Source organism: Delphinapterus leucas, chromosome 1 (genome assembly GCF_059928025.1).
Source record: "Delphinapterus leucas isolate spDelLeu-1000000601 "Yukka" chromosome 1, BTC_Dleu_Yukka2, whole genome shotgun sequence".
In the NCBI taxonomy this organism is placed as follows: domain Eukaryota; kingdom Metazoa; phylum Chordata; class Mammalia; order Artiodactyla; family Monodontidae; genus Delphinapterus; species Delphinapterus leucas.
The window spans coordinates 20655245-20680734 of record NC_143129.1 but is presented as its reverse complement, the minus strand read 5'-3'; the positions used below and the strand labels follow the sequence as shown (position 1 = coordinate 20680734).

General features: G+C 36.3%; 1 protein-coding gene across 1 annotated transcript in view; it reads left to right on the top strand.

Moving 5' to 3' along the window:
* USH2A (usherin) overlaps nt 1–25490 on the top strand; it is a 777251-nt gene that overhangs the window by 255911 nt on the left and 495850 nt on the right. The window contains exon 21 of the mRNA XM_022579226.3: nt 19473–19603. Coding sequence (XP_022434934.3) covers nt 19473–19603 — 131 coding nt within the window. The remainder of the gene's footprint in view (nt 1–19472; nt 19604–25490) is intronic.

The window sequence follows — 25490 nt, the reverse complement described above, 5'->3', positions numbered from 1 at the left end:
CTAAAAATGATCTTATTCATAATGGCAATAAAATATGTAAAATCTTGTATAAAGTTAAAAAGACATGTGCAGGATCAGTTTAAGGAAAAGAGAAAACATACTCAAAATAATGATTTTAATGTTAATATAAAAAGTGAACGAATTGAGAAGTAGTTAAAAAACAGAAGGGAAGGATACTGAGAGGAAGAACAAATTGTCAGATATTAGAAATATTATCAGATACTACTGCTACAAAAATATATCAGTGGAACTAAATAGAAAGTACAGGTATTGAGTCAATAGAATATGCTAAAGGTGGGATTGCAGCCATTAAACATTTATTCAGCAAATATTTTTGAGCATCTATTATGTGTCAGCCATTGTTCAAGGTGGTGGAAATGCAGAAGTGAATAACACAAAGTTCCTGCCTCATGAAATGCATTATTTTTACATGTCCAGGAACAAAAAGCAAAACTTGGATATATCGCTATCTCACGCTATGTGTCAAAATAGATTACAAATGGAATATAATGGTAAATATAGGAAATGAATGGGAAAATGTAAGTAAGTAACAAATTTTTAGTTGGGAAACCTAATTATAAAAGCAACAGAAGAGGATATACCATTATTGGAAAAGAATAAATTTTAATACATAAAAATTTACACAATTTTTATAATAGAAATAACATTAAAAATATCTGTCCACAGTAAAATAAATATTTTTTAATTTAAAAAATCTGTAAGAAAAGAAAGTAAATGACTGTAACATATGTGACAGACAGTGAAATAATACCCTTAATATGAAAAGAGAATTTACAAATCAATAATAAAGACAAACTACCCAACTTTAAAAAAAATGGTGAAGAATTTTGAAATACACAGATGAAGAACTTTGATGAAAGTTCAACTTCAGGGTTCATCCTAGAAATAAAATTAAAAACTAATAGGCAGAACACTCTATGACATAAATCACAGCAAGGTCCTTTTTGACCCACCTCCTAGAGAAATGGAAATAAAAACAAAAATAAACAAATGCGACCTAATGAAACTTCAAAGCTTTTGCACAGCAAAGGAAACCATAAACAAGATGAAGAGACAACCCTCAGAATGGAAGAAAATATTTGCTAATGAAGCAACTGACAAAGGATTAATCTCCAAAATTTAGAAGCAGCTCATGCAGCTCAATATGAAAAAAACAAACAACCCAATCAAAAAATGGGCAGAAGACCTAAATAGACATTTCTCCAAAGAAGATATACAGATTGCCAACAAACACATGAAAGAATGCTCAACATCATTAATCATTAGAGAAATGCAAATCAAAACTACAATGAGATATCATCTCACACTGGTCAGAATGGCCATCATCAAAATATCTACAAACAATAAATGCTGGAGAGGGTGTGGAGAAAAGGGAACCCTCTTGCACTGTTGGTGGGAATGTAAATTGATACAGTCACTATGGAGAACAGTATGGAGGTTCCTTAAAAAACTAAAAATAGAACTACCAGACGACCCAGCAATCCCACTACTGGGCATATACCCTGAGAAAACCATAATTCAAAAAGAGTCATGTACCCAAATATTCACTGCAGCTCTATTTACAACAGCCAGGACATGGAAACAACCTAAGTATCCATCAACAGGTGAATGGATAAAGAAGATGTGGCACGTATATACAATGGAATATTACTCAGCCATAAAAAGAAATGAAGTGGAGTTAGTTGTAGTGAGGTGGATGGACCTAGAGTCTGTCATACAGAGTGAAGTATGTCAGAAAGAGAAAAACAAATACTGTATGCTAACACATATATATGGAATCGAAAAAAAAAAAAACAAGGTCATGAAGAACCTAGGGGCAAGACAGGAATAAAGACACAGACCTACTAGAGAATGGACTTGAGGAGACGGGGAGGGGGAAGGGTAAGCTGGGACAAACTGAGAGAGTGGCATGGACATATATACACTACCAAATGTAAAATAGATAGTGGGAAGCAGCCGCATAGCAAGGGAGATCAGCTCGGTGCTTTGTGACCAGCTAGAGGGGTGGGATAGGGAGGGTGGGAGGGAGGGAGACGCAAGAAGGAAAAGATATGGGGACATATGTATATGTATAACTGATTCCCTTTGTTATAAAGCAGAAACTAACACACCATTGTAAAGCAATTATACTCCAATAAAGATGTTAAAACCGCCCCAAAAACCTAGAGTAAGATTCCAAGTATCTAAGGCAGTGGAAATAGTTGCCTGACAGTGATTGCAAGACTATCTGTATGAAATGGAAAGGAAGATAAGCAACTTGAGAAGTCTCTTGCCATAAAATCAGAACTGAAAAGGCAATTAGATGAAAATTCTAGTTCATTAATTTATAAAGTCACACACTACTACAGGATTTTAGAGATCACCTAATCCAGTACATCTATTAACTGAGGCCTATTCTGTACAGGAAATAAGCATCCTGGCTTATGTATGTTTCAGAAAGTATCTGGTGATAATTCTTCCTTGTGTACTTATCATTTGGAGATTGTAAAGCATGATTGGTCCTTATAACAGTGACATTCAGGCAGTCACAGTTTTTAATTGTTCCTAGGTTGAAATGGAGGATTATTTTTATTTATTTTTATTTTGCGGTACACGGGCCTCTCACTGTTGTGGCCTCTCCTGTTGTGGAGCACAGGCTCCGGACGCGCAGGCTCAGTGGCCTTGGCTCACAGGCCCAGCCGCTCCGCGGCATGTGGGATCTTCCCGGACCGGGGCACGAACCCGTGTCCCCTGCATCGGCAGGCGGACTCAACCACTGCGCCACCAGGGAAGCCCTGGAGGATTATTTTAAAAGATGAAAGAGAGCATTCTTTGTTTTATAAAGATTAGGGTTAACTACTGTTTCTCAAAACTTCCTACACAGTAAAATTCTTTATTCTTATTTTTCTCTAGTATTTCCCTACTTTTTATCCTAATCTTCATTTACAATGTAATTTTTAGAATGCTGCTCTAATGTTTCCCAAGTTCTTTAGTAGTAAGCAGATGAAAAACAATTTAAGTTTAAAAATTAAGAAATAATACATATTTAAATAAATAACACATTTGGCATTCTAATAAAGAGTTAGCCATTTGGGGATTAATTCCAGGCCATTTCTATAATTTGCAGATAAGTTTTCAATTGTTGTTTTGTTAACTATAGTCAATGAAGATTTTGTTATTCATGTATTTATAGGGCTGGTTAGCCATAAATATTTTATGAATGGAGACATTTTTAGCACCATCTAATGGCAGTCAAGTAAAAAGAAAAACTTTTTTCCAATTTAGAACTTATTTGCATAATTCAAATTAAGCTGTACAGCTAGAGTTGCTTCTATATGAGACTGAACTTCTACATTCCCTAATGTACCAAACAGGCAACTAGAAATCCATCCCCAAGCAAGTGGTATGAGTGGGAATGAAGCAGAAGGGATTTTAGAATGAAGCCAAAGGATTTCTGCTTTCTTTATGAGGGCAAAGATAAGAAGATATCTATGTAGTAGAATGCATTAATTTTATGTGAAGAGTTATTTTAATTTTAGAAGCTCATGCATCAAGACTCCATTCTCCACACCCCAGTAAATTTCCTGACAAAATACACCTTGACTATTACATTAACATATTTAATTTGTGTTGTTTTACAGCAGTTCTTTATAAATCTTTGGCCAATTTAATATACTGATCTGTAAGGCGCCTTTGATCTCTCATAGATTTGTTTTAAAACTGAGTCATATCTTTGTTTATTCTATTGGAATTTTCTATTGAATGAGAGATGAACAATGTGGCTTATGTCAGAGACAAGTAGCTCTTATCCCAGGCTATACCTGTTTCTTTCATATGGCTCCTAGCAGGATTTGAAAAAATTGTTGACTGTCACATCCTTAGCATCGGGATCAATGGATTTGGTTGAGTGATGCATCTGAAGGAGAGTTTAGTGATAACACTGGATTCTAGTACCTTTCATCCTCATCTCAGTGTTTTGGTTTGATACTTCCTTCTACAATACAAGGAAGAGGCACTAGGCAGACTGTAAAAGCTAAATTCTAGCAGATATTTTTTAAAGTCAACAAGAAAGAGAGATACTGGTTGTGACAGTAGTTTAAAAAGCTTCGGGAAAATGCCTGTCTTCTACTACAGTATCTTCTTTTTTTATGAACGTTTATCTGTATCTGTCACTTGGCTTTAGAAGCCCTATGTGCTCTTTACAACATTGTCCATCAGCTAACTTATAATTCATCCTTCACAATCCAGCTCAGTCATCACAGCTTCTGTGAACTTTCACATATGCTGCTCTGCCCTCATTTTAACAGTTAGTCTCTCTCTCTTTTTTTTTTTGGCTATTTAACATCTGTGAATTGCATATCCTTCTTTAAGTATGTCATTTGTAGTGTTTTGTATTCATTTGGCCCATCTACTGTAGAACAAGTTCTATATGAGATGAGTATTATGCCTTTCTTATCTTTATTTCTCAGAAAAAAAGTATATTTTGGTGAAAGAAAAGGTAAATTAATGGAACTAAGTTATGTTTAAATTATTGTCTATTTAATTTTCTCTATGTTTACAAGTTAAAATATTTTAAAGTAAGTTGTTGTTTTCGTATTCTTTTATTCCTGCTAAAAGTTATCTCATGTTAATTGGTTTGGGGTTTTTAAATTTAATGTAATATTTGATTGACTTTTCCCAACCAGTGGATCAATATCTATTTCTAAAGGGAGAAAAATGTTTACCCCTATAGTTGAAGGTTAAAAGGAAAATATGTCTGACCTAAAAGCTATTCTACATTTTTGAAGGATTCTTATGAGAGGACCATAGTTATCTATACGTAAAGTATAGATTTAGAAAATATAGGCATACTTTCAAGCAAGAGAGATTCAGGATTTGCCACAAGGAAAATTTTTCAATATAAAGGTGATTCACCAGTTGAACAAATAAGTGGATAAATATATCAATCTTTAGAAAAATATAGAAGTAGCACTAAAAAGATAGAGATCTATGGTCGCTGTCACATGTCACTGTTCTAGCAGTCTTATCAATGCAATAAGAAATAGGAATTATAAAACTTGGACTTAAAATGATCAAATAATCATTTTCCGATAATATTATCTCCTATAAAATCCAAGACAATCTGTTAAAAATATGTCACTAATAGAACAGTCTACAAGTGACTGGATCTATATATAAATCAGTTGCTTTACTGTTCCCACAAAAACACTTATAAAATTAATAGAAACTTCTGCTTCAAATTTGGAGGTAGAAGAGTGAGAAGGACTTTCACTATGATGGTAACAACAAGAAAAATCTAGGCTAAATAAATATATTTTTCTGTGAGGCTATCAAAGAGCAGGTAATGCAGAAAAGCCTGGACAAAATGAATTTTAGTAAGAAACAAGTGTTTCATAGTTGAAGAGAGAGCTGTGGAACTTTCTATATCTGAGGGTGGGTACTTGGTCCCAGAGGTATAAGCCTGATATATATATAGGGAAAATCTTCAGAGTCAAGAAGAAATCAGCTGTCAACTGTCAGTGTGCCCTAATGACGTGACATGAGATCTAGAAGAAGTCCAAATGCCAAAACAAGTAGTCAGTTCCCAAATCCTATTATGCTCTCCACTCATATTTTGCCAAGAAAGTATCTGCTGAAGAGGGCCTAGAAATGGACTCCTACACATTCTTCCAGTGATTGATTCCAGAGATATGAAAGGATTGAATCCAAATTTGAACCAAAAAATCTACAATCTCCTGCCAGTTTAAATATGAATAAAATCAAAACAATGACATCACCAGTCATTGGGAGTTGGGATAATCACAAGTGAACTCAATGTAATTAGAGCCCAATTTCAGTTCAACACAGTCAATAGAGGCATATTTCCAGATGACCAAATTATTAAAATTAGAATGAAAATAGTATAGCAAATATTATAAATATTCTAAAGAATTTAAAGGTAAAAATACATGTAGTAGATAAAGAGAATACAGCATTTTAGAAGAGAAATGATTGCTCTAAAAGGAATAAAATAAAAGAAGTTCAAAATCTTTACTGGATGAGCTTAACAGCAGATGGACAGTGCAAAACAAAAGATTAATGAATTTGAACATAGATAGTTATAAAATAACCACATGAAAACAAAGAGAAAAAAGATTGAAAGAAAAACAGGATGAGTAACCTGTGAGATAATATCAGGAGTTCTAACTTACGTGGAGACAGGTTTCCAGGAAGTAGACAAAGAGAAAATAGGCAGAAAAAAATATTTGAGGAAACAACTGCTGATAAATCTGCAGATTTTGTGATAAAACAGCAGCCTATGGATCAGAGAAGCTCAGTGACTTTCAAACAGGATAAATACAATGAAAATCACATCTTAGACATATTATAGTAAAAATTACTGAAACAAAATTAAATAAAAAGAAAGAAACTTAGATAAAATTAATCAAATATACTAATAATAGTTGAAAAAAGTGTAAAAGTAGCATTTAAAAGAGCATCCAAAACATAATACTTAAATTTAACAAAATAAGTGAAAAGATTCTACACCCAAAATTGTAAAATGACTTAGGAAAATTAAAGTAAATATAAATAAATGAGAAGACTTATAATGATTGTGGATGATAAACAAAAGGTTGTTAAAATAGTCCTTCCCCTCAAGTCAATCTATAGGCTTAATGTAATTTCAAACAAAATTACAAGCAAGCTTTTTTTTTTTTTTTTTTTTTCTTGCGGTATGCGAGCCTCTCACTGTTGTGGCCTCTCCCGTTGCAGAGCACAGGCTCCGGACGTGCAGGCTCAGCGGCCATGGCTCATGGGCCCAGCCGCTCCGCGGCATGTGGGATCTTCCCGGACCAGGGCACGAACACGTGTCCCCTGCATCAGCAGGCAGACTCTCAACCACTGCGCCACCAGGGAAGCCCCAGCAAGCTTTTTTAAAGAAATTCTCAAGTTGATTCTACAAGTTAAAAGGAAATTCAAAAGGTCTAGAATATTTGAAAACAAGATTGAATATAGTCTGATGAACTTGTCAGACTTATGCTATCTGACTTCATGACTTAAAATAAGGCCACAAAAATCAAGACATTGTATTATTTGTGAAGTACTGACAAATAGATTAGAAATAGACCCAAATTTCCATTGTCAATTAAATTTGGTGAAGTTAAGGCAATTCAATGAGGAAAGCACAATCTTTTCACCAATGATATTGCATAATCTGGAGTGATATGGAAAAAATGAAGCTGGATCCCTACCTCACATCATACATACAAATTAATCTGAGATGGAGTCAAAGTCCTAAAAATAAAAGCTAAAATTATAAAGCTTTTAGGAGAAAAATGAGAGAATATCTTGGTGACCTTGATGTTGGTAAAGACTTCTTAGGATATAAAAACACTATCCATTCAAAAATGATAAATTCAACTTCTTCAAAAGATGCTAAGAATATGAAAAGACAAGCCACAGAATGAATCATAGGCTACGTTTATGTTTTAGTAAGAAAATACCAAGCAATTTTCTGAAATGGTTGTTCCATCTTAACATTTACATACAGCAGAATTTAGTGTTTTTAATTTTAGCCATTCTAGTGAGTATAACATGGTATCTCATTGTAGTTTTAATTTGCAGTTCCCTGATGATTGATGAAACTGAGCATCTTCCTTGTGAAGCTTATTATTCACACATCAGGGTTTGTTGGTCATGACTGTTTAAACTTTTTAGTTTTTAAAATTCTTTTATACAATTTTAAAGGTTACATTCCATTTACAGTTATCACAAAATATTGGCTATAGTCCCCGTGTTGTACAATGTATCTTTGTAGCGTATCTTATACCCAATAGTTTGTACCCCCACTCTCCACCACTATATAGCTCCTCTCCCCTCTCTCCACTGGTAACCACTAGTTGGTTCTCTATATCTGTGAGTCTGCTGCTTTTTTGTTATATTTACTAGTGTTTTTGTATTTTTTAGATTCTACGTACAAGTGATATCATACAATATTTGTCTTTCTCTGACTTATTTCACTTAGCGCAGTGCCCTCCAAGACCATCCATGTTGCTGCAAATAGCAAAATCCCATTCTTTGTAATGGCTGAGTAGTATTCCATTGTATATATACCACATCTTCTTTAGCCATTCATCTGTCGATGGGCATTTATGTTACTTCAGTATCTTGACAATTGTAAACAATGCTGCTTTGAACATTGGGGTGCTTGTATCTTTTTGAATTAGTGTTTTTATTTATGTATTTATTTATTTATTTTTGGATATATACCCAGGAGTGGAATTGCTGGGTCATATGGTAGTTCTATTTTTAGTACTTTGAGAAACCTCCATCCTGTTTTCCACAGTGGTTGCACCAATTTACACTCCCACCAACAGTGTACAAGAGTTCTGTTTTCTCCACATCCTGGCCAGCATTTGTTATTTGTGTTCTTTTTGATGATAGCCATTCTGACAGGTGTGAGGTAATATCTCATTGTGGTTTTGATTTGCATTTCCCTGATGATTAAGCTACGTTGAGCATCTTTTCATTTGCCTCTTGGCCAGTTTCATTTCCTCTTTGAAAAAAATGTATTGAGTTGTAGGATTTCATTGTAGGATTTCTTTATATATTCTGCATATCCATGTCAGTTATGAGAATTTGAAATTCTGGTTCAAGATTTTTTTTTCATATCTGTAATTGCTTTTTAGCAGCTCTTGTATTCATGCTGGGGAGCTGTGTTATAGTTTCCTCTAATTATAGTTTCTGTGCTTGGATTTTGGAGGGAAGAATTTTCTTCAGCTAAAATGTTTTGATTCTCAATTTCATTTTGTTCTTACAGTAGCTGTATAAGGATGTTATATGATAATTTCCAGTCATTTTGAAATGTCTTACCTTTTGCTGAATATGCAGTACCAATGGTGTATCAGTTAGGATGAAGGTTTGGGGTAGGTTTTTTGGTTCAAGAGAGACACATCCTGTTGTTTTTGTGAATGGTGATAGATGGTGCGCTCTGTGTTGATTTGTGTGTTTTCTGATTTTCTGATTCTCTTTTGTTAATTCAGAACTCTTAATTTCCTGTTTGCTTCCTTCTCTGATGCTAAGAGATAGGGCTCCTTGTAGCGCCTTCCCTTTCTTCTGGAAGCAGTGCCTTCCACAGATCGCTCTTTCTTTTCCTGGACCCTTTCAGGCCTCTTTCTTTGAATATCTCAGTAGCCAATATTTTGTTCTCAGTGTTGTTGTTGTTGTTTGTTTACTTGCTTGCTTGTTTCTTTAACTCAGGGAGGAACTGACTTTCAGGGGGGTGATTTTGTCTGACTTCTGCCATGGCTGGGTCCTTGCTGCCCTCTGCCCTTTTCTGTTCATTCTTTATTCCACTCTCAACTCCAGTGTGAACTCTGGTGCTGACTCTTCTGGTTTAGAATGTTTATTTCTCTATTTCACATATTGAAGTTTTTAGAATTCTCTGTCTCCTAGTGACTCTGTGGCTTGGCCCTAGTGGCCACTCTATGGCCCTAGTGGCTTGGGTTATGGTGATTATATTTGTTCTCCTTCATGATCAGAATGGTTTTTAGAGAAAAATGTGGAAATATTAGGCTGCTATCATTATCCAATGGGAAGCTGAATCATCTGGACTAAAATTTTAAATGTTATAGTCATGAATATGCTAAAAGAAACTATTAAAGACTACTTTTTATTATTTTGTGAGGAAGGAAGTACTTTCTAATTAAAGCACAAATTCTAGAAGAAATTAAGAAAAAATGTTTTAAAATATTGAGTCATTTTATTTTAGCCTATAGAATAATGAAAAACAACAACATCAGGTTAAAAGGCACACAGCAAACTGGGAGAAAGTATTTGAAACATCTATCTAGACAAAGGATCAATGAGGTATCACCTCACACTGGTCAGAATGGCCATCATCAAAAATGTCTACAAATAATAAATGCTGGAGAAAGTGTGGAGAAAAAGGAACCCTCCTACACTGTTGGTGGGAATGTAAATTGGTGTAGTCACTGTGGAGAACAGTATGGGGGTTCCTTAAAAAACTAAAACTAGAGCTACCATATGATCCTCCAATCCCACTCCTGGGCATATATCCAGAGAAAAACATAATTAGAAAAGATACATGCAACCCGGTGTTTGTAGCACTATTTAAAATAGCCAAGACGTGGAAACAACCTAAATATCTATTGATGGATGAATGGATAAAGAAGATGTGGTGTATATATACAATGGAATATTACTCAGCTGTAAAAAAAAAAAAAAAAAAGAATGAAATAATGCCATTTGCATCAATATGGACGGACCTGGAGATTATCATACTAAGTGAAGTAAGTCAGACACAGAAAGGCGAATACCATATGATATCACTTATATGTGGAATCTAAAAATAGGATACAAATGAACTTATTTACAAAACAGAAATAGAATCACAGACATAGAAAACAAAGCTATGGTTACCAAGGGGAGCAGGGGAGGAATAAATTACAAGGGTTTTTAAAAAAAGGATCAACATCTAATCCTTCAAAAATTTATTGAGGGCTTAGAATGAAGCAGGCACTGTTCTAGATTTATATTTTAAGGGATGGAGATATGAGGTAAATGAAATAAATGATGAAAGTATAGTATGGGTTGGAGATGGTGAGTGCTATGCAGAAAGGCAAAGCAGACGGGTGATTATAATTGTTAATAAACCAGTCTTAATGGGTCTCTCAGAGAAGTTGAATTTGAGAAAAGGCCTGTTAAAAAAATGAGATACCAAACCATGCAGATACCTGGGAAAGATGTTTCCAGGCAGAGGGAAGAACAATTACTGAGGTAGCCAGAGTGGAGAAGGGGAGGGGAAACATAACTGGAAATGGGAGACCTAGTGAAGGCTGGATTCTTTAAGATGTTGTAGGCTATTATGATGACTTCGGCTTTTACTTGATGTGAGACAAGAAGCCTTTGGTGGTCACCAGGTAGAGGAAAGACGTGACCAGAAATGTCCTTTGATGGGATGACTCTATTATTTTAGAATAGACTATAGTGTGTGTGTGTGTGTGTGTGTGTGTGTTGTGTGCAGGGCATGGAGCAAGGATGGAAAAAGGGAGGTCAAAAATGTTAGGGGAGATAATTACAATAATCCAGGAGACAGAGAATGGTGACTCATAATATATGATGACCCACAATATTTAAAGAACTCAAATAAGGGCTTTCCTGGTGGCGCAGTGGTTGAGAGTCCACCTGCCGATGCAGGGGTCAAGGGTTCGTGCCCCAGTCCGTGAGGATCCCACGTGCCGCGGAGCAGCTGGGCCCGTGAGCCATGGCCGCTGAGCCTGCGTGTCCAGAGCCTGTGCTCCGCAACGGGAGAGGCCACAAAGGTGAGAGGCCCACGTACTGCAAAAAAAAAAAAGAACTCAAATAAATCAAGTAGAAACCAATAAACAGACCTTCAAAATTGGACAAGAGACATTTGCATGCACAACTCCCATAAAAATATATGGCTATCTTTATGGCTAACATATATATGAAGTTTTTACTATCACCAATAATATGAAAAGTGAATTGAAACAAACCTGAATTCTCATTCTTTCGTCTCAGATTTTGAAATATCCATTATTGACCAGAGTATGTGGATGTGGTCATTCAAACTCTGAAAAAGTATTGGGTTGGCCAAAAGGTTCCTTTGGTTTTTATGTAAAAATAAAAGACACATTTTTCATTTTTCCCAAGAATTTTATTAAACAACGTGTTCACCATTTTGTTCTTCTACCTTCTGCCATTTTTCAGGCAACTTCATAACTCCATCTTCCCAAAAGTTTTTATCTTTTTGAGCAAAGAACTGTTCTAGGTGCCTTTTACAGTCTTCCAGGGAATTGAAATTTTTCCATTAAGAGAATGTTTTAAAGACCAAAATCAATGGAAATTCAAAGGTGCAATGTCTGGTGAATACAGCAGGTGAATCAGAACTTCCCAGCCAAGCTGTAACAGTTTTTGCCTGGTCATCAAAGAAACACTTGGTCTTGCGTTATCCTGATGGAAGATTATGCATTTTCTGTTGACTAATTCTGGACGCTTTTTGTCGAGTGCTGTTTTCAGTTGGTCTAAGTGGCAGCAGTACTTGTTGGAATTAATTGTTTGGTTTTCCAGAAGGAGCTCATAATACAGGACTCCCTTCCAATCCCACCATATACACAACATCCCCTTCTCTGGATGAAGACCGCCCTTTGGTGTGGTTGGTGGTGGTTCATTTCGCTTGCCCCTTGATCTCTTCTGTTCCACATTACTGTACAGTATCCACTTTTCATTGCCCATCACAATTTGTTTTAAAAATGGAACATTTTTGTTATGTTTAAGTACAGAATCGCATGGGAAGTATGGTCAAGAAGGTTTTTTTCACTTAACTTTTGTGAAACCCAAATATCAAAGTGATTAATATAACCAAGCTGGTGCAAATGATTTTCGACGCTTGATTTGGATATTTTGAGTATGTCGGCTATCTCCCGTGTGGTATAACGTTGATTGTTCTCAATTAATATCTCTATTTGCTTGCTATCAACTTCAACTGGTCTACCCGACCATGGAGCATGGTCCAGCGAGAAATCTCCAGCACGAAACTTCGCAGACCACTTTTGACACATTCGATCAGTCACAGCACCTTCTTCATACACTGCAGAAATCTTTTCTTGCGTTTCAGTTGCATTTTTACCTTTCTTGAAATAATAAAGCATAACATGCTGAAAATGTTGCTTTTTTTCTTCCATCTTCAACATTAAAATGCCTACATAAAAATTCACCAATTTTGATGTCTATTTTTAAATACGCACTGATATGACAGCTGTCACATGCAGTCTAACAAAATTGTTTTGAATGATGTTAAAGACAACTAAGCGCTATTAGAGCCATCTTACAGAAAAAACCAAACGAATTTTTTTGCCAACCCAGTATTTGAATCAATTATTAGTTTTCAAAGACCATATGGCAATATGAGTAAAATTTTTAGAAATTAATCTCTTTGACTGAACATTATCTTAGAGCCTACCAATATGCAAGCAAAACTGTTTGTTGCAATACTACTTTTAATATCAAAAAATTAGAAACCAACTAAATGTTATCTAAGATAAAATTGTAAAATAAAGTATGTAAATGTATTTAGTTATTAGAGAATATCACGTATCTTTGTGAACTAAAGTGGAAAGATATCTGCTCTATGTTACAAAGTGAAAAACACTTACAGAAGCATTTTTCACAATAGCTGAGATGTGGAAACAGCCCAAATGTCCATCAGTGGATGAATGGATAAAGAAAATATACATACATACACAAACAGGTACAATGGAATATTATTCAACCGTGAGAAAGAAATCCTACCATTTGCAACAAAATGGATGAACCTGGAGGGCATTATGCTAAGTGAAATGACCCAGATAGAGAAAGATGAGTACTGTAGGATCTCACTGATATGTGGAATAAATTTTTTTTTAAAAAATCAAGCTCATACAAACAGGGAGTAGAATAGTGGTTACCAGGGACTGGGGAGATGTTGGTCAAAGACTACAAAGTTGCAGTTATGTAGGATGAAAAAGCCTAGAGGGCTAATGTATAGGCATGATGACTACACTTAATAATACTGTGATAATACTGTATGGAAAGGTGCTAAGAGAATAGATATCAGATGCACTTATCACACACAAAAATTAGTACCTATGTGAGGATATAGTGTGTTAATTAGCTTGACTGTAGTAATCATTTCACTATGTATATGTATAAATCATCGTGTTGAACACCTTAAATATATGCAATTTTATTTTGAAAAAGTTTAAAAACTTACAGAATAGTGTGCGTGATGTAATCCAATTTCAGTAAAGAAAAAACAGATAAACAATGACATACATGTGTATAAATATTTCTGAGGAAAACTTTGCCAAATTGTTGGCAGTAGTTTCTGTGAGGGTGACAGGTAAACCTATAGAGAATTTTCACTTTCAGCTTTTATAGTTTGAATTTTATGTAATTCTGTTATTTCTTCATTTTCAGCAAACCTTTGTATTGAAGTTTAACATACAAACAGAAAAGTGCAAAAATCATAGGTGTACCGGTTGACAGATTTCAAAACCTGAATAGCTTTATGTAACCAGCACGAAATTACTAAATAGAACAGTACTGATCCCCAGAACCTCTGCATTGTGCCCTGTTCTAAACCCCAACCAGGATTACCACTATCTTGACCTCTAAAACCATAGATTTATTTTGCGTGGTTTTACACTTGATGTAAAAGGGATCATGCAGTATGTATTCTTTTGTGCCTAGCATTTTTTATCCAATGTTTTGTTTGTGAGATTCATGCCTGTAGTTGCATGTGGCTATATTTTGTTCATTCTCATTGCTATATTATACCTCATTTATTTATCCTTTCTGCAGTTGGTGGGCATTTGTGTATGTTCCATTTTAATGGTATAATAAGTATTTCTATATACACACTTGTATATTTTTCTGAAGCTGTGTTTGTGTGTGTGTGTGTGTGTGTGTGTGTGTGTGTGGTGGGATATATAACTTGGAGTGGAATGGCTAGACCAAAAGGTATGCATATATTTAGGAGATATAAATTAATAAGTACTGCCAAGCAGTTTTTCAGAATGGTGGTACCAGTTATACTCCCACTAGTAGTTATGAGCATTCCAGTTGCTCTATGTACTTGAGTATATTTAGTATTTTCTATTTTATTTTAGCCATTCTGGTGGGCGTTTAGTGGTATTGCATTTTATTTTGCATTTCTCTGATGACTAACAATGCTGAGCATCTTTTTCATACATTTATTTGTCATTTGGACATCATCTTTTTGAAGAGCCGTTTGCCCCCATTCTTTTAATGAGTCATTCATCTTTTTTTAATTTACTTTTAGGAATTATGTATATTTTTATTGGATATGTATGTTATCAGAAATATATTTTATAAATATCTTCTCCTGTTATGTTAGTTACCTTTTCACTCTCTTATTTGTGCCTTTTCTTAGACAAAAGTTCTTAATCCTAATACAATTTATAACCATTTCCCTTTCTATTATACTTTCACCTGTATTGTTTAAGAACTCTTTGCCTATTCCATGGGCTTGTCATTGTACTGTTTTTATGATTAAATTTTTAAAGTTGCAAACACATTTACATAAAAGCTAAGTAGTTCCATGTGGATCTTGGATTTTCAGGGTTTTTTTAAATGTGAGGCTATGGATGTATGTCTCTTTTATATATCTCTGTATCCCAATAGCCCAGAAGGGTGGCTGCACAAAGTATATTTTCCTAAAAATATTCCTTGGATGAATGAATAAATTTTTCTATTGAGATAGAAAAATGCTCTATCATTTCCCCAAATACTTGAAGCAAAAAATTGAACTTCAGAACATCTCCCGTTTTCTCTGCATCAAAATCTAAATTTTAGCAAATGAGAAATATTTATTTTTCTGCCCAGTTTAGTCAGCATGGCTTTTTAACGCAAACCTCTAAAAAGAAAAATGCTTTGGTACAGCTCTGCTCTGCTCCACATGTCTTCTTATTCTTGAGCCCAGGATGAAAGCACATTCATGAGGCACAGGAGAAAATAGGAGTCAAGATCAGTCGCACAGCATATATTTAAAGTTTCTTCTCTAACACGGTACCACATGTCTGCTTCCATTTCTTTGCCGGAAACAAATCACGTGGCTGAGCCTAAAGTCAGCGGATGGGGATGTATAAGCATATGACTGACTACATGATTTAAGGCATTTGTCTCAAAAGATAGGATTTATCAGTGTCTACAACATTAATTGTCAAGAACATGATGTTTCAATGGAAGTGTGCATATTTTTATTTCTTTACTTGCAAAAAAACCCCTCATTCATTATAAATCTTTGTAATATAAGGAAACAATTTGAACATACAACAGCAAATCAAGTTACTTTACTAAATCTTCATTTCTCACAAGAAATACCCCTTGATCTGTGTATTCTATTTTAGATGGGCTAAATTTTATATAACATTTCTGTGTTATGGAAGTGTAAAAGCTGGAAATTAAATGGTGTGTCTGAAAAACACATGCATATTCTTGAAAAACATATGATATTAGTTGATTTTTCCCCAAGTATAACTTGGCTAAATATTTCTGTAATTCTTATTGTGATTCATAATTTCATTCATCAAATTTCCCTTCAACTGGGGACGAGTAGTTGTATTCCCAGGCTGAGCAATTATTATTTTCTTCCCTCATTCAAATCCTGGCTTTTGCTCCCCTGGTTACCACCATGTAGATGCCTACGGCACCCTGGTAGAGAGTGTTGTTGTCTTCGTCTTCTGAATTGTAGCTATTTTTGTGAAATAACCTTCAGTTGTTTAATTTTAAAGCAATAATCTTAATTATAGGATTTGATACCACATATGAAATTTTAAAATGGTCACAGAAAGGTAAGCCATCTGTAGAAGAGAGCCACTCTGAACCAAAAGGAGAGAAGCTTAAGAGAAGAAGAGTTGACAGAAATATGATTTTTCTCTGGTCAGAAGGTACACCAGATTTTGGCCATGTCTGTGCTTTTGTTGGCAGATGTGTCCTCCTTATATCTGACTGCGCCACCCTAATAATTTGTTTCTATGTCTCTCATTTCATTCTCTACCAGATTTTTCTAGTGAGACCTCGATACCCACTGCCTACTCATCCATTCCATGAAAAATTATCACCCAGCAGTTTGGACTCTGCTCGTTCTACTCAATTGAAAAAGATAGTAATTACCAGCTCTGTGAGCTTTTCTTCAGCTCTCATTATTCTGGACCTATAGGAAATGTTTACACAGTTAACTAACTTTGCCTTCTTAAAGTTCTCTCCTACCTATGTTTCCAGTTTACAATGTGATCCTGATTGTTCTAACTTTATTATTGGACCGATTCTTTCCTTAAGTCTGGGGCATTTTTCCCAGTGGTCCTTGCTCTGTCTCCCAGGAACATGATTTATTGGCAGGTGATTGCCAATTTATTTTTCTAGCCCCATTTTCTCTTCTGAGATTTAGTTTCTCATTTCCAAATGATGGATAGTTTTTTCCTTTACATCATTAATATAAACTCACTGTGCCCCAGATGGAGCTTATATCCTCAACCCCATATTGTCTTCGGTACCTGACCTTTCTAGTTCTGTTAATAATGCTACTTTTCCCTCAGTAATTGGTGAAAAGAATTGACCATCTTACCCCCATCATCGCCTCATAACCGCTTGTTTTAAGGATTCTCTTCTGAAATATATAGACTCCATTCTTTCAATACATTGAGTTATGTGTCAGTCCTTAATTAAAATCCTTATCATCTTATACCCCCAAAGCACAGCAGTATCCCAGCTGGTTCTTCTGTAGTTAAATTATCTACATCCTCCAGACATTCCATTGTTAGCTTGACTTTGAGCATCTTCTTCCCTTCCTCCACCCAAATTTTAAAGCCTTCCTTTTGTCTACAGGATAAATTCCAACTTTTTTAGTCCACTTAGTAGGAGAGGTGAGAGTAATAAAGCTAGTATCAGGGGTTCTAGTGAGTTTGGATACTGAAAAGTGATGTGTAGGAACAAACGATCTTATTCTAGGAAGTGACAGAGGCCCCAGGATGGAGCAGGTACTGAATCTAACAGCGAGAATGTAATATCCTAGAAGGTGGGATAAAGAGAATCAGAGAGTATGAAGTAATGAAATATCAAAATGAGTAGGACAGGTATGTTTGAAAAGGACCCAAAGCATAAAATCTAGAAGACAAAGACGCAGAAGCTAAGAAGGCCAGGAGAAGTTTGAGTTGCCTCTTTGGAAAGTCTGAAGCCCACATGCCAGACTTGCCTTTGCTGGTATTAAAGTAATTCACTCTAAAGATAGTTATGACACAATCTTCCTTTCCATCTTTGTCTTCTACTCAAACTTCTCAAGCCAGATACTCTATATATGGCCTGAGATGGGGTCTTGCCTATTTCTCCAGATTCATCTCTTAACTGCCTCCTCCACATCCAGCTTTCCTTAATATTTTCCCTGCCCCCAGGCCTTTATACAGTTTCTCCCAAAGTCCTTCATATTCTCTGAAAACAAGCTCAAGCATCTTATTCTTTGTGAAACCTTTCTTAACCCCTTTGAATCAAATTATATCTTGTAAACAGGTCTGTATCACTTATCACACCTCACTACAGTTTTTTTTTTAAATTCTTCTTCACCAACTAGAATTTAATGTCAGGCACTGGCTTGTTAGTTTTTCTTCTTTATTGTGTATCAGAGTACTCAACAAATGTTAATGTTCCATAGAAAACGTATTTTATAAAATGGCAATCTGATGCTCACAAAATGATTTCTGACCTCCTGCCTCCACACCTGTGTTAAAACTCCTTCATTACCACTATTGTACCTTCCACCTCCTTTCTTCACATCCATTTACTAAGTACACCAGGACACCATGTGATTTCTGGGGGTAGAAAGATGAATCAGACATGGTTTCTGATTGCAGGAACCTGTTGTAGTCTATTGAATCCAGGGTAAATCCCTCAGCTTTGGTTACCAGCCCAGCCTGAAGGCAGCTCTGTCCCCTTCCAACTTACACAATCCTGGTTGACTATATTACTAATCAAATCAATAGCCATTAATTATTCAGTTTTGTGCTCTTGAGCTGTCATTTGGTTCTCATGTATGTTCTTGACCTTATTTGATTCTCCCTGTACGTCGTGTCTGTTAAGACACACACATTTTATATCTCCAGCTAAACTGGACACTCTTGAGAACAAAGATCTTAAGCTTCTTTGCAAGTTTCAGTACATTAACAAAATGTCTTACACTGAGGAAGAGCTTGATAGTACGCGCTGAGTGGGTGGCATACCCGTAGAATGGAGGTTGGGCCAGGTGGTGGTAGTGCGAAGACATCATAGAGAACTATTGCATGCTCCCCCTGCTTCCTGAGCAGGGGTAATTTCTGAGAGACAGGAGCACTGTGTGTCATGGGCAGTGCTGGTAGGTGATCTGAAGGGTGAGTGGAGCCCCTGGAATTCTAAAGGCTGCAGACCATTTGGTTACAGGATGGCATCCCAGAAAATTGGCTCTGTGGACCACTTCATAGCAGATTTTTCTCGTTTTTAGCTTCTACTTCTGGACAAGTTCTTTAAACTTCGTAAGTATTTTAAACAAAGCTCCTTGTGTTTCTTTCACTCATGTCAAAAACCCATTTATTTTTATGACTCTGATAATATTACCACATTGATCCCCTGGTGTCCAATTTTGGGTTGACAACATATCTTTTTATGTTGATGAGTTTTGCATATATTTAAACTTCATTATATATTGATTAGCGGGAGTGCAGGCTTGAGTTTCCAAGTATGGGTTGGCATTCCTAATGGGATACAGTTAAAACCAAATGGCTGGGACCATCCCAGTGCATTGCTGTGTATAATTCCTTGACTGTACTCACGACATCATAAATAATAATGGAAGTAAATGTACGTTTATCAGAAAGAATCAACAAAACCCAGCACTGATTCGCTGATTGCACTTGTCTCCCCAGGCATTAAGGCCAGCTTTCGAACGAGGGTGCCTGAAGGTTTGATTGTCTTTGCGGCATCACCTGGCAATCAGGAAGAGTATTTTGCAATTCAGTTGAAGAATGGACGCCCTTATTTTCTTTTTGATCCTCAGGTAAATGAGTAATCATAAGAGTTGATATTTTTCAGAGTTTACCAGGTACCAAGTGCTTATGTTTTCACAATGAATCCTCACCAAAACCTTAGAGGTGAGTACTCATTATTTCCACTTTACCAATGAGGAAAAAGAAACTTACAAAAGTGATTTGACTTGCCCACAGCTAAAATAGCAGAGCTTCAAAATCACAGTCTGACTGAGAATCTACATGCTTAACAACCATATGCTACCTTATAATGAGGATTAAAACTTTTAAATGCATTTGAATAGATCTGTTTTTATTTTCCTTGAGAGCAAAATTGTGTCTTTATCTCCGTTCCTCTTTCTCTTTTGCTTTCTCTTTTCCTTCCTCCCTTCCCCCCTTCCTTCTTCCCTTCCTTCCTTCCTTCCTTCCCTCCCTCCGTCCATCTCTCTCTCTTTTCCTCTCTCTCTCTCTTTCTTTCTTTTCCTTTCTTCACCAGCAAATATTTAAGCATCTGTCAGGTGCTATAGGGCTGGGTATTGCAGACTACACTAGTTTTAAAGTTAAATATGACCATGCCCCTATGAAACAATCTAGGTAGTATACAGTTAAAAAAAATAAAATATTCACGACTGTTACGAAAGACAAGTATGATGCTGTGTATTATGAGAGAATAAAGTGAAGAGTCTTTCTTTTAAGTTGTCTGTCTCCTCTGCAAATGTGATATTTAACTGAGATGCAAAACAATGAGGAAAAGGTGATCAGGACAAGAGTATATGTCTGTACAAGAGGACATGTGTTTGAGGTGGGGCAGGCCAGAGGAAATACTGATGGGAGATGAGGGTAGGATCTGCAATAAAATTTCCAGGCAGAGCAAACAGCAAATATTTAGTGTCTGAGTTAGACAAGAACATGGCATATTCAATAGGTTGAGATGAGTCTAATATGGCTGTAGCGTACAGAACAAAGAGAACGGTGGCAGGTTGAAAAGTCGGGGAGAGACTAAGTAACTTAGGACCTGGGAAGGATTTGAGAGGATTTAAATTCTTCCTGAGGACAATGGGAAACTATTGCATAGTTGTCTTCACTTTAGTTAAAGGAAGGTTCGTAAACATTTGCTGTTAGGCGCTGTGTTGGACCTGTGAGTAACTGAAATATAAGACTATGTCCAAGATTTTTCTCAGGTTTTCAACTTAAAACTGCTGATCTAAGACATAAATTATGCTTGCCAAATAAATGTTTAATGTTATATTATTAAAGGAGGCACAACTTTTCCCCTCTGTATCTAAGGGATCATGGGCCACGAGCTTCCTACATCCTGGAGACCCACTCACCTTTGAGAGGAAAGTCAGGGCCTGCTGGACCAAGTGTGTCTGAGCATCACCCAGGATCCCTGCAGAAGCCCTCAAGAGGCAGACGGAGTCATTCCTGTGTTAGGAAGTGTTAGAGCCATGAATTGGCTACTGGCAAGACCAGGGAAAGAAAGGTTTATTCCTGGTATTTTGACAGCGACCTGATAACCCCCTGGCCTGACCACTATAGGTCCTCAGGCACAAGGACCCCTGGGTGTCCCCTAGAATTGCAGCTTCTTAAGGGATGCCAAGAGGTGGGCAATGAGTAAGCAAAAAGAAATAGCATCACACCTAAGCAGATCCAGCATCCAGAGAGAAAGGGCTGAGAAGCAGCTGTTTCCAAAGGCAAGGCAGATGGCATCGGGAAAACAAAAACAGCACACTGACGTTGATTCAGTTACGGAACTGAAAATATTATTTTTCATTTGAATCCTTTAAGTAGATTAATTAGAAGAGAGACTCCTGAGCCTCAGATTGCTAGGTCAAAATACATGACAAAAATATGAAAACATAAAGAAAGATGAAGGAAGATGCTAATATTAAGAAGAAATTCAAAAGGAGAACAGAAAACACATGAACAAGGTAAAGAAGGATGGGAGAAGATAATGAAATCTAAAATAGGAGAGAATATGTGATTTAATAGACTTGATTATAAATTTATTGAAAGGGCTCATCAAGTTCTAGTCAAGATTAAGCAAAGCTTGTTCTTCTATAGGACCTCTGTGTGCCAGCCATTATTCTAAGTGTTCTCTCTATACATAAATACACACACACACACACACACACACACACGTATTTAAACATCACAACAACTCTATAAAGCAGGTACTCACTATCCCCACTTTACAGGTGAAAATCTGAATCATGGTTAAATTAATTTTCCCAAAGTTATACAGCTAACCTGTGACCAAGCTTTTCAACATGAAAGAAAAATGCTTGTTGATGTCCAGAGATTCAGTTTAAATACCATCTGTGCACCATATTGGAAGGAAATATTTCAGCAAGGCTTCTAATCAGAAGGAAAAAATAAAGAATTTGAAATACAGAGGAGAAGTAGTGGTAAATAACAAACCTAAGGATATTAAGTTCAACCTAAGTATTTGATGACAAAATGACTAGAAATGTGTTTTATGTGCCAAAGAATCTTTGACATAGAAGAGACACACAGCAAAGGGGAAAAAAAAAAGCCCTGATAATTGTTTGGTGCTAAAATTACTAAGAGTTGAAGGAGAGGGGGAAAAATGAGTGACTTAAAAGTTTCTAAAGGTATCAACTTAGTAGAGGGGGCATTAAGGGTATAGGTTATATTGGTTTCTTGTTTTCATAAAATAAATGGACAGAAATATTTGATTTTAAATGTTGTGACAACAGAAAGTAATTACTAATAGAACGAAAATTGTTAATTGTTAATTGTTCCAAGAACAATTAACAAGATTAAAAAAAAAGACTAAATGCTAAATTGTAAATATCAACAAAAAACATAAAAGAAAGGAAACAATCCAGAAAAATAGAAGAATATCAATGAGAAAGAAAAAATCTGGTTCTGCTTCTTCTACCTCAACCTGTTAATAACTAGGTATATTTGAGATCAAGCCAGATGGAGAAAAACTTTAATCATATAGCCATTTATTCATAGAGCTTTCAAAGTACACAAAGTGGGTTCATGTTGATTGTCTCATTTCATTCTTGAAGTAGCCACCTGAAGTAGGTATTGTTTTTTTCCCCGCTTTAGATGAAGTGTCTTAACTAGGGTCACATAGCGATCTAGTGATAGAACTGGCACTGGATTTAGTTTATTTCATTCAATGAAACATTGTTAAAAATGTGTCATATTCCAGGCACTGTGCTGGGCAGTTATGAGTTGGAAACACGGAAATGAGAAATGAACAAAATGCTGCTCCTGCCGTCCTCTCTCTAGACAACCCCCCTTCCAAGATTGGAGTAGAATCCTGCTGGACTTGAACAGGGCAGTGTGCCAGGGTGGCTTCACGCTGCCTCACACTTACAATACAATTGGTCATACCCTCATAAACGTCCATCCTGGTGTCTGTGAGTGTGATTCCAGATGACCATTCACACCCCAGAGCTACGTCTGTAATCATACAGTGGCCACGGGTTTGTTCACAGGTTTTGAGTATTTAATAAATGTGCCCTGCCTGCCCCCCGCCCCCCCAACCCACAATATACTCTAAACATATGGGGCAAAGTCTTTGCAGAATTAATCCAAAAATGATTCCACCAGAACTGAAACATGACTGCCATCTCTTTGTTATTTCTCTTTCTAAAAGATGTGATAGCTTCAGATTCTGCAGAATAGGAAGGGGAAGAAGTTAAATAATGCTTAACTCTGCTCAGCCACATTATTGCCATTATGATCCTGAGACTGACTGCCAGAAGACTCCCTCCATCTCATCTTTTTCATCACCTTTTCAATGATCAGATAGGCTGGTGTAGACCAGAGCAGAGTTCAAGGAAACATTCACAAGGGCATTGCCAACCACTTCCTCCCCCTCTTCCCTCAGACAATGGCCTAGAGTGCTTCCCTCTACCTGTCCCTGCCCTATATACCCAAATCGTAACCTGTATACAAAGTTGGTACCTGCTAGGCAAGCATTAATGAAATTGTTATAGCCAAAGTTGGAGGACCAGGGGAATGCAGAGGGTTTAATGATGCCTTACAAGTGCATTTTTACCTGGAATAATAATACCCCTCTAATAAAGCAAAAGTTACCTGCATTTTCAGGAAAGTGATAATTAATTTATACAAAAGAAAGTAAGGCGTTGGTTGAGCCGGACTGCCTTAAGATACATTTGAGAAAATGTGATCAGATGTATCACAGTGCTTGTGATGCTGTCTATACATGAGTCCATGAGCTCAAGCTAGCTGGGACTGGTCCTTCCTCACCACAAAGGAATTTATCCAGGTTAACTGGACATATTGCTAACTTTTTAATGAAAGCCCAGCATATTATCAGGCAAAGAGATTGTTGAAACTGAGGAATGGAGAATATTTGGAATATTCTTCCATTTTTTTCTCTTTTGGGGTAGGAATATGAATACAGCTTTTTTTTTCTCTTTTTTTTTTATTGAAGTAGAGTTGATTTACAATGTTGTGTTAGTTTCTTCTGTACAGCAAAGTGAGTCAGTTATACATATATATATATTATTTTTCATATTCTTTTCCATTATGGTTTACCACAGGATATTGAACATAGTCCCCTGTGCTATACAGTAGGACCTTGTTGTTTATCCATCCTATATATAATAGTTTGCATCTGCTCATCCCAAACCCCCAATGCTTCCCTCCCCAATCCCTCACCCCTTTGGCAACCACAAGTCTGTACTCTGTGTCATAAATACAACTTCTTGAACAAAGTTAGAGTTACCCCAAGTTTAAAGAAGCTTAGGAGTTTGTTTCATATGTCCCCCATTGACATTTCAAAGTATTTATATTTTAAATAACTCAGGTACCGCTTTAAGCCAGTTTTCTTTCCTTTTGTCTTTAAAGGATACAAGATTATCTAATGAACACCTTATTGTACTCATCAGACAAGTAGTTATTTGCTCTTCGTGTCTTTCTTATCTGAGTGTACAATCCAGTGAGGGCAGGTCTGTCTATTAGTCCCCAGATACATCCTTGAGGCTCAGTACAGTCCTTGGAACATAGTAGATATACTCATAAATAAATAAAGGCCTGTTGACTGATTGGTTGACTGAGTGGCTTGATAGCTATTGGTAAAATAGTACTCATGGGCTTCCATGGTGGCGCAGTGGTTGAGAGTCCGCCTGCTGATGCAGGGGACACGGGTTCGTGCCCCGGTCCGGGAAGATCCCACATGCCGCGGAGCGGCTGGGCCCGTGAGCCATGGCCGCTGAGCCTGCGCGTGCGGAGCCTGTGCTCCGCAACGGGAGAGGCCACAACAGTGAGAGGCCCGCGTACTGAAAAAAAAAAAAAAAAAAAATAGTATTCATAATTGCAGAAATTACCCATTTTCTAGGATAAAACTTCCAGTTCTTTAATGATAATTTAACAATTTTAGTTATTTGTTTTCATTTGTCAGTTAGATACTTTGATTTATACCGATGGTTATTTTCAAATTACTGTTCCTGAATCCATTCAAAATAATTAAATTTTGAGTTGTGGAAAGAGCATTCTGTAGGAATTTAAAGTTACTCTCTAACACGTAGTTTCAAAATAACTGAAGTCATTGTGTACTTTGTTCTTTTTAAAATATCTTAATAAACTTAAGTAACGAATTCTTTACATAACAATATAATTCTACACAGAGGCGTAAAAACTTATTTGGCATTCCTTCCAACTGTCCGATTCATTCTATGAAAAAATATTTGGGGGAAAGGGGGAAGATTCTTCATAATATTTAAAACAGGGCGTATGTTTGCCTATCATAAACTGAACACTTAGAATTATTGTTAAGAGTCAGTAAAGTTACTCCATTTTTTAATTGCTGTATTTTTTTGTTCTCTCTAACAATTAGCTAGAGTCTTCCTATTTTCATTAGATTAATTTCAATTTGGAAATACTTGATCAGATGATATTTTATTGACCAGT